Source organism: Suricata suricatta, chromosome 11, assembly GCF_006229205.1.
Source record: "Suricata suricatta isolate VVHF042 chromosome 11, meerkat_22Aug2017_6uvM2_HiC, whole genome shotgun sequence".
Lineage (NCBI taxonomy): Eukaryota > Metazoa > Chordata > Mammalia > Carnivora > Herpestidae > Suricata > Suricata suricatta.
The window spans coordinates 5,281,016-5,291,210 of NC_043710.1; the positions used below are offsets into that span (position 1 = coordinate 5,281,016).

General features: G+C 50.4%; 2 protein-coding genes across 6 annotated transcripts in view; both read left to right on the plus strand.

Moving 5' to 3' along the window:
• Nucleotides 1-3,170, plus strand: part of SPTBN2 (spectrin beta, non-erythrocytic 2) — a 38,902-nt gene extending 35,732 nt beyond the window's left edge. The window contains exons 32-37 of the mRNA XM_029914902.1: nt 69-144; nt 228-278; nt 502-722; nt 1,238-1,411; nt 1,923-1,965; nt 2,296-3,170. Coding sequence (XP_029770762.1) covers nt 69-144; nt 228-278; nt 502-722; nt 1,238-1,411; nt 1,923-1,965; nt 2,296-2,529 — 799 coding nt within the window. The 3' untranslated portion in view covers nt 2,530-3,170. The remainder of the gene's footprint in view (nt 1-68; nt 145-227; nt 279-501; nt 723-1,237; nt 1,412-1,922; nt 1,966-2,295) is intronic.
• Nucleotides 3,171-8,815: 5,645 nt separating this feature from the next.
• The window catches only part of LOC115271941 (RNA-binding protein 4B), a 10,217-nt gene continuing 8,837 nt past the window's right edge, over nt 8,816-10,195 (plus strand). For 3 of the 5 annotated variants that reach the window (XR_003900170.1, XR_003900169.1, XM_029914919.1), the window contains exons 1-2: nt 8,816-9,066; nt 9,766-10,002. Coding sequence is in view for 3 of the 5 variants with exons in the window: in XM_029914919.1 (XP_029770779.1) it covers nt 9,778-10,002 (225 nt within the window). In the remaining 2 variants the exon portion in view is untranslated. Of the gene's footprint in view, nt 9,067-9,765; nt 10,190-10,195 lie in introns of all 5 variants that reach the window. The other 2 variants (XM_029914918.1, XM_029914917.1) reach the window with 2 other exon arrangements.

Here is a 10,195-nt window from a genome sequence, read left to right on the forward strand (position 1 = left end):
ACAGAGAATGAGGCTGAGGCTGAGCAATCCAAGGACTTAACACTCTCTGTCCCCTTCTGCTGTTCCAGAACCCGCCCCCGGCCGCCAGCGTCGGCACAGCAGGCCAGCGTCAACGGGGTCTGCACAGATACAGAGTCCCCTCAGGTGACCCCCGCTGCCTGGTGTGCCCCCATCAGAATCTTTGCTCCCCATCTTGCACATCCTCTTACAGCTTCTTGTCCTTGTAGCCCCTGTTGGAACAGCAGAGACTGGAGCAAGGCAGCTTCCCAGAAGGACCTGTGAGTTTCTCCCAGAGGTGTGGGTGTTAGGAACTGGGAGATGAAGGGGTGAAGAGGAGTGTGAGCCAGGCGGTGGGGATCCTGGGGATCGGAGAAGACAGATGCCCAGAGGAAACATGGGGGCGGGAAGACCAGCTCTTGGACTTCAAGCTTCATGACATGCAGGCTAGGTATTTCCCATCTCATCCTTTGACACCCACACCATCATCCATTTTCCCCCCAGGGCTCTGGCACAGGAGATGAGGCCAATGGGCCACGGGGAGAGAAGCAGCCCCGGGCTCGAGGCCCAGCCCCTCCTGCGATGCCCCAGAGCAGGTCATCCGAGCCAGCCAGGATTGCCACTTTGCCCTCTCGCGGCCCAGAGCTCTCTGCCCAGGAACAGATGGAAGGGATGTTATGCCGCAAACAGGAGATGGAGGGCTTTGGCAAGAAGGCTGCCAACAGGTATTGGCCTGTGGCCACACAGCATCAGGGGCCTGTCTGGCTCCTGCCTTCTAAACAGGCTTCCCCAGGGGTTCCTGAGGGGCTCAGCTGGTGAAGCATCCAACTTCAGCTCAGGTCATGAACTCATGGTTTGTGGGTTTGAGCCCCGCTTCTGCTCTGTGCCTGGAGCCTGATGCAGATTCTGTGTCTCCCTCTCTCTGCCCCTGCCTCCCTCATGCTTTGTCTCTCTCTCTCTCTCAGAAATAAACATTAAAAAAATAATAATAAAACTGAAAGAGGCTTCCCTTGAACCTCTTCCAAATAGGCGGGGAGAGGTTCGGCGTGGGAGGAGGTCCTCTCCGGCCCAGAGCAGAAGAGCAGGGCCTCACGTGATGTGATGGTCAGGGGTGTGGAAAGACGAGGGGCCCAACGACGGGAGTGACGCTGGAAGCCCGTGGACACCCAAGCCAGGGTTCTGGGCCCCACAGAGACCAGTCACCTGTCTCACCATGTCACCTTCCCCACATCCCTCCCAGGTCGTGGCAAAATGTGTACTGCGTCCTGCGGCGGGGGAGCCTTGGCTTCTATAAGGACGCAAAGGCAGCCGGCGCGGGAGTGCCGTACCACGGAGAAGTGCCTGTCAGCCTGGCCAGGGCCCAGGGCAGCGTCGCCTTTGATTATCGAAAGCGTAAACACGTCTTCAAGCTGGGGTATGAATGCCAAGTGCCCTCAGGATGGGAGCTGAAGCGGGGGAGGATACAAAGTAAAGGGGAGCCACAAGCCAGGAGTGGAGGGAATAGAGTTCCAGGGCTGGTTTAGGGACAGAGATGAGGGATCGGGAGGGGGTTCTGGTCATATTCGGGGCACAGGAGCACCTGCTGACGATATTGAGCAAAAACATGATCGTGCGTGGGAAATCTGAAAGACGCCTGCATCCGGGGACCTCCAGGGTCCCGCCTCTGCCTGCCCGCAAGCAGCCAGCGCAGGAGGCACAGCCTGGGATTCAAGTGAGCTCACCATGGCCCTCGGCAGCCGAACAGGAAGGGCATGCTTTCGCACAGCACTGGGAAGGGGCAGGGTGTGCAGAGCGGGCGCCACGGCGTTCAGGGCTGCAGCCGCGTGCCCTCCAGCCTGCTCTCAGGGTCACGGGGACTGCGCCAGCACTGCTGCGGCTGGCCCAGGTTCTCAGCTCGGCCCTGAGGTTTCTCTTTCTCCCAACAGCTTACAGGATGGAAAAGAGTATTTATTCCAGGCCAAGGATGAGGTGAGCTGGCCCCTTCTCAGCCCATGTTGTCTCTCACTCTGGGCCATTCTCAGAACCTTCCAGTTGTAGACTCCCCTTTTTTCCCTCTCCTCTCTTTTTCCGTGAGTGTCTCCCTCTTGGTGATCAGATAGGACACAACGTGCCACCTGGATGTTTGTGAAGGCCACACAAAAACCTGTTCCCCGTCTTCAAGGGGTCATTTTCTCCAGTGAGATGAAAGAGTCCCTTCCCTTTCTTGTCTGCTCCTCTTGGGCTCCCTAGCATCTGTGGGCCACAGCTTCTGCCCAGCCACCTTGACACTGACCTCCTGTCTTTCCGTGCTCTCTGCAGGCAGAGATGAGCTCGTGGCTGCGGGTTGTAAATGCAGCCATTGCAACTGCGTCCTCCGCCTCTGGAGAGCCCGAAGAGCCAGCGGTGCCCAGTGCCGCCCGGGGCATGACTCGGGCCATGACCATGCCCCCGGTGTCACCGGTCGGGGCCGAGGGGCCTGTTGTGCTTCGCAGCAAGGATGGCAGAGAACGAGAGAGAGAGAAACGCTTCAGCTTCTTCAAGAAGAGCAAGTAGTTGGGGGCGAGACTCCCAGGCCAGCTTCTTCCCTCTATTCAGGAAACTGCCAGGGACTGTCCACAGGGACCACCCTCTTGTCAGGACAACTGCCTGCTGCTAGGGTCTGTTGCCAAGGTCAACCCCATCACCAGGAACTGTTGGGAGGTGAAGTGGGGGGGGACAAGCCAGTGTTCCCAAGGGCAACGCCCCTCTTCTGCTATTTAATTCCAGACTGGTGGTGGGACCCAGGCAATCCCCAATTCCACTTTCCTCCCACCTTCCGTCTCCCTCCAGCCCAATGCCTCTACCCCGACTCGGGTGTGGACAGGCCTGCACCCTCTACATAGGCCATGTGGGGAATGGCTGCCCCCGCCTCAGGTCATTCTCCCACCACAGCTAGGGCATGCCCCTCGGTTCCTTGCCCCTGGGGACCAGCCAGGAACCTCTCAGAGCTGAAGCAGGACCTGGGGGCAAGATCGCCAGATGACCGAGTCAGAGATGCCGAAGCTCCTCCCCCTTCCCATCCTAACTGGTCCTCTGACTCGAGTGGCTACTCTGTCTGCAGCGCCGCTCGATGGCTTCCAGGTGTGAGTTGTTCAGGGGCAACCACAGCCTTGAGTCTGGCCAAGGAGGTGATTAAACAGCTCAGCTTCTCTTACTGCTTCTGGGTGTCTTTGCTTTCCTGACCACAAGCCCCCTGCCCGTGCCCACGTTCTTGCCTTTGGCTCTGGTCTCCTGGGTGTCAGGTCTCCGCAGTGCCTCCAGCCTCCAAGCCCTCCAAGAACCACATTGTTCTGAGAGCCACCCTACTTTGGCCTCATTTCCCCCTGATAGCGGGCTGACTGATGACTAGCCTCAGTTTTAGACCAAAGAAGTTCACCGCGGGTCAGCACTGTCGATGTTAACGGCAGTGAACGACTAGTCCCCAGCGCGCAACTCTCTCTACTCGTGACTCAACTGTTTTCAAAAATGAAAGACTGAATCGCCACAAGCAAGTCTCCACCACTGCTCAGCCCCGTGGAGAGCGGAGCGCGGAGGGGGTGACTACAGACCCCGTCTTCTCTCTCTGCCCCAGTGGAGAGGATCAAGGGCGCTCAGACAGGGCTCAGATAAGTGGCAAATTCCCAATCCACTGGCCGATAGGATGACATCACCCCGGGAAGCCACAAGGTACATCCAAAGCGTGTAAATACACACACAAACAACAGAAGATATTCTAGATCTGGTGAAGTATATATATTAAAAAAAAAAAAAGCAGGCAGCTTTGTCCCTTGTCTTTGGCTTGGCAATTGGAAGTTTCTGGCAATAGCATTGCCTCAGTGACCTCCTGCAGGAAAAGCTTTGTTCTTTCATTTTTCCCATAAATACATAATCATTTCTTTTGGGGGCTCAGAGATCTTTCCAGAGAAGCAGCCCTATCTTTAATTTGTTTTAATTTAAAATCCCAGTATAGTTAACATACAGGGTTATATTACTTTCAGGTGTACACCATAGTGATTCCACACTTACCCAGCGCTCATCACGACAAATGCATTCCTTAACCCTCACCACCTGTTTCACCCATTCCCCCATCCCCCTCCACTGAGCAGCTCGATCTTTAACATGATTGGCCAACGGCCCTGGCTGGGTGGACCCCTGCCCATCATCAGCCATGACACAGAGTCAGGTGTGTGCAGGCCCAGGCCTAGCACCACGCAGCCCCAGAATGGTCTCCAGACATGAGCTCTGGTAGGCCAGCCAGCTCACAGAATAATTCTCCCTTTCTCGAAAGAAAAGCAGATTCAGAAGTATTCCACAGTAAGCGTGTTGGATAAATGTAACCACACACTCTGTCGTGGGACTACATCAATACGACCTACTCTTGTTCTTCGGGTACAACTGTAAAATCTCCACTGTAGGAAGGAAGAAAAAGACATACACTGTGGAGCGCTCAGGGAATCCGGGCATTTACACTCCAACGTGGCAAGACTGGGAATTAAGAGGGGGAACAGTAATGGGAAATTTTAGACGGAAATGTATATGGGAGTGAGAAATTAATGAAGAAATGAGAAATTAATGAAGAAATGAACATTTTAACATGTAAAATGTGAAGGTAAATAGGGCAGCCAAGCACAGCGGTCTTGCAGGATGCGGTCACTGTGAAAGGGGACGTAATGGAGATGTGGTCTGAGCGTCTAGGGGGCAGCCGAAGCTGCCCGAGGACATGAATCCTTCAGAACAGCACAGAGAAGAGGATAAGCATAAGGTTCGGAAGTAAGTCTTGAGAGGTCCCTTAGGAAAGTAATGCAAGGAAAGTTCCAGAAAGAGAATGAAATGGAGAGTGAGGGGATACAAGGCAGGTTGGGGCACAAAACTGCAGCAAGTGCAGGCACCACAGTCATGGGGAATATGGGCAGATAAAAATGGCTTGAGAAAAATGTATTTGTCTTCTTACTGAACGCCACTTCCAAGGCTGAACTCTAGATCTGTGCTGTCCAAGACAGTAGCCATGAGCCACATGTGGCTACCCAGCACTTGAAATGTGGCTAGTTCGAACTGAGATGTGGTGTAAGTGTAAAATGCTCACAAGTTTCAAAACCGGAAGAGAGGGAAAAAAATTTAATATTTCATTAATACTTTTTATATTGATTATATGTTGAAATATTTTAGCTTTATTAGGTTTCAAAAGCATTAAACGGGACTTAAATGATTTCATTTTACTTTTTAAATGTCATTACTAGAATATTTTAAATCACATTGATGGCTGACATATTTCTGTTTGGATGACACTGCTTTTTGTTTGTTTGTTTTTTAATTTATTTACTTATTTTGGGGGGGAGAGGGGCAAAGAGAGGAAGAGAGAGGATCCCAAGCAGGCTTCATACTATCGGCACAGATTTGATTCTGCAAACTGTGAGATCATGACCTGAGCCAAAATCAAGAGTCAGATGCTCAAAAGACTGAACCACCCAGGCGCACCTGTTTGTTTTTTAAGTTTTTATTTTTAAATAATCTCTCCACCCAATGTGGGGCTTGAACTCACAACTCTGAGATCAAGAGTCTCATGCTGCACTGACTGGCCAGCCAGGCTGCCCCTGGATCGCACTGTTTTAAATTGACTACAGACCTAAATGTGAAAAGGACAAATATTACTATTAATAGAGCAAAAGGTAGAAGAATATATTTGTGACTCCAGGGGGAAGAAAAGGACTTCTTATACAGAAGTTCAAAATCACAAACTTTGGGGCACCTGGGTGGCTCAGTCGGTTAAGTAGCCAACTTCGGTTCAGTTCGTGGGTTCGAGCCCTGCATCAGGCTCTAAGCCTGCTTCAGATTCTGTGTCTCCTTCTCTCTCTGCCCTTCTCCTGCTCATACTTGGTTTCTCAAATATAAACACTTAAAAAACATAAACTTTAAGACAAAAATCAATTGGATTCCATAAAAAATTAAGAATTTCTGTTCAATAAAGGACACCATGGATGATAACTTAGTAGAATGACAAAATATTTGAAACCAGTAAGAGATTAATATCTAGAATACACAAGAAAATCCTGCAAATCAACAACAAAGAGGAGATTACAACCACTAAGTAAGATGGGCAAAAGATATGAACAGGAAATTTACAGCAGCGCAAACCCAAAAAAACTTAACAAGAAGAGATCCTTAAAATCATTAGTAATCAGAGAAATACAAATTAAGGCAACAGTAATATATCACTTTACACCTATTATACTGGTAAAAATTAGAAAATGGGATAATATCCAACATTGGCAGAGCTGTTGATACACAGGGCCCCTCAAGTGCCGCAGGTGGGAGGGTAAACGGGGTTAGTTTCTCCACAGAACAACTTAGTACTACTTAAGACAAGTGAGTTCCAGGAATACCCTAGGACCCAGCAACTAGCAATTCCACCCTGGGTTTATATCGCCTCAAATTCTTACAGAGATCCATTAGGGCACACATAATTAACATAATGATGTTAATTGTAACCTTGTTTATCATGGTGGGGAGCTGGAGGCAACCTGAATGTCCTAAATGTAGAGATGGAGAGGTAAAATGTGGTTGCGCACTAGGGAGTATTACACAGTGGTTAGATAGCACACAGCAACACGGGGGCTTAGCGGAAAACTAACACAATGAGCCACGTGACACAATTTGCCTAAAACATTTGCATAATTTACCCAAATATGTAATGGATGGACCTTGTTTAGATCCACATTAGAAGAACCCAACTTCAAAAAGACATATTTGCAACAATCTAGGGAAATTTTTAATATAAAGATTAGATAATATTAGCATAGTGCTGATGTCTTATTTAGAGGTAGATAGTGAAGTCCTCCTTATAGGCAAAATGACATTACATTTCAGGGTTGCTTTTAAAAACTCCAGACACACACACACACACACACACACACACACACACACACACACACAAGTACAAGGGACAGATAAGCAGAATGTTGATTAATTGTCAAAGCTGGGTAAAGGGTCCATAGGAGTTGGTCATAATATCCTGTCTCTATGCCTTTTCGAAAATTTCCACAACAAAACATTTCTTAACGTGGAAAAAGCAAACGCTCGCTAAAAAGACATGTCTCCTAAAAACACAAACAAAATAACACACACATTAAACTCATTAGAATCATTGCCTGTGAGGGAAAGGGAACTGGGATAAAACGTAACAAATAAGAGTAGAGAAATAGATGAGGGTAGGGAGATGGCACAATATCAAAACACAGGGAAGAAAAGGATGGTGAATGAAATGAAAACTTCAGAAGAATGAAAAGTGTTATTAAGACAGTTTTGGTGACCTCAGGAAATTTGGGGAAATTGAAAAGGTGGACAGAACCCAAAATGCAGCAGTCAAAGGTGGGCGATAGTAGGTTTAGCCTCTACATTTGAAAATAAATCTGGCCTGGAACACAGGGAAGGAAACCAAGATAGAAAACATTAATAGTGAAGATGAGTAAAAGCTATTTCATAAATGGGTGAGGAGGTCCCTATATATGTTTTACAAGTCTTAGTGTTGGGGCACCTAGGGGGCTCGGTTGAGTGTCCGATTCTTGGTTTTGGCTCAGGTCATGATCTCCGATTTTGTGGGTTCAGGCTCTGTAGTGACAGCGCGGAGCCTGCTTGGGATTCTCTCCTCCTCTCTCGGCCCCTCCCTAGAGCATTCGCATTCTCTCTAAACAAAAAATGAGTGTAGAGAGAAACTGGAAATGACGAGAGGACGGAAGGGCAGAGGTAGATAGAATGCAGTGGGAGAAATCATGAGCTGTATTAAATTTGGAAGGACAGTGCCTCTTCTGAAATGGCCCGAGAAACAAACAAACAACAAACAAAAAACAAACAAAAAGAATTCCGTGAAAGAAACTTATCAAAGTAGCTCGGGAGGAGGAGAGTACTCGGGAATTTGAGCCTGATGGTATCAGAGAAGCTTCTTTGGAGCCTCCACAATGAAGAATGGCGATTGACAACCACGCTGGCATGCTCCACTTAGAGATAAGCTGGGTCCATCAATCTCTATAAACGTCTATTCTTTGTTCAAGGATGACAGTGAATAATCCGGCTAATAGCTTCTCTTTTGCCACCAGGAGGTGCCCTTGGACCACAGCTGAATTTTGAAAGCTAGAAAGTGCCGAGGAGTCACCGTTGCCTAGACCTCCAGCAGTTGGTGTGGACTTGGGAGACCCTTTCTCACCCCTTCCCTCCGTCCAAACAAGGGATGAGCCTTTGCACCAAGTAGTCTTTTGGAGTGTTCACCACGGACCAGGGACCGTGAAGGACGCACGATCAGAGCTAATATTCTACCTAGGGAAAGAAAACCAGCCCACATATATACATGAGCAAACAAACCGTGACTGATAAACGTAGCCTGGATAACAACGCCTCTTAGAGCCACCCCAGCTCTGCCATCTTTGGTTCTCTTTTTTCACATTGGATAACATGTTTGCAATGAAAAAAGCTAAGTTACAGTTAAAGCTCTACAAAAATTGACTACGTTTGCTTAAAATGTGACGCTTCCTTGTTTCTAAAATGTTATCCCAAACTACCAAGGAGGTTGGCCAGCTCGCTAAGAAAACCCCGTTTGGAGGACCCAGTGAGATAACCCTTTGTCATCAGCTACCCGCCCCCTCCCCCACTGGCCCAATAGCATGATCCATTGTGATGGCTAGCAACACCCGACGCTTCTGATTACACCAAAGCAATGGTTGCGTCCGGGGCCCTTCCGACGCTTGCGCGCCGACCCTCCCCCGAACCCCGCTCTCGAGGTGCTGATTGGCGAGTCGGGGCTGGGGGGTGGACTGACCTCCAGTCCGCAGCGACATCACCAGCTGGCCCCGCCCCCGGGTCGGGGCGGCTAGGAGCCTAGCCTGGGGCAGCCGTTTGTATGCGGCTGCGGGATTGGTCGCCCGGCTCCCGCGAGGGGGAGGGGAAGGCGGCAGAGCGAACTCGCGCGTGCGTAAGCTGGCGCGCGAGAAAGGGCCCGGTCGCGCCGAGGCTCGAGCGGCCGTCGCCATTTTGTAGGGTTCTCTCTGACGCTGGAGCCGCCGCCACCGCCGCCGCCACCCGGAGGTGCGAGGGGGTCTTGTGGGTGTGTGGGGAGCCCGAGGGTGGGCCGGGCTGGGCCTCTGGCGAGCGGGGCCTGACCAAGGCTTGGGTTTCTCTTACTGCGGGAGGTTCCGGGGGAGACAACGGGAGGAGGCGGGGCCGGGTCTCCGGAGGGGGCGGGGCAGGGGTCGGGTCGAGTCTTTGTTGGGGCGAAAAGAACTGGGGGTTGGTTCGCTGGGGGAGTCCTAGATTGAGGCCAAGGAAGCCTTTTTATTCTTAGAGTATGTTTGAAGGTAATACCGCCCGGAGGAGAGGTGCACAGATTTCCCTCCAAAACCTCGTTACCAGGGTCACTCAAGATACATGCCTCTTGTCCCTTTCTTGAGCTCTTCTCTTTACTGCCCCCCAAAAACAGTATTTTGAGACCTAAAACAGCCAACCTTCTTATTTCAGTGCTTCTCGTTTCACGGAGATGATCGACTGTACCATGCATGCTGACCCCCTACCTCCCGTTTGGGTGTCACATCTCACACCACCCCTAAAATACGGAGCTTTCCCCTCTACTAAAAAAAAAAAAAATAAAATAAAAAAATAACGAACGCTCACGTGAGGGCCTTGAATCTTGAAGGTGCCAAGAACTCTGGAGGGTTAAGCCAAAATGCAGTGCACTGGAATTCCCCACTCCGCCCCTAACTTTTGGAAATCTTGTTTCTTCTCTCCCAGGCTCTCGTCAGGATGGTGAAGCTGTTCATCGGAAACCTGCCCCGGGAGGCCACAGAGCAGGAGATCCGCTCCCTCTTCGAGCAGTATGGGAAGGTGCTGGAATGTGACATCATTAAGAACTACGGCTTTGTGCACATAGAGGACAAGACGGCGGCCGAGGATGCCATCCGCAACCTGCACCACTACAAGCTGCATGGGGTGAACATCAACGTGGAGGCCAGCAAGAACAAGAGCAAGGCCTCCACCAAGCTGCACGTGGGCAACATCAGTCCCACGTGTACCAACCAGGAGCTTCGCGCCAAGTTTGAGGAGTATGGCCCAGTCATCGAGTGTGACATCGTGAAAGATTACGCCTTCGTACACATGGAGCGGGCGGAGGATGCGGTGGAGGCCATCAGGGGCCTTGACAACACAGAATTTCAAGGTGAAC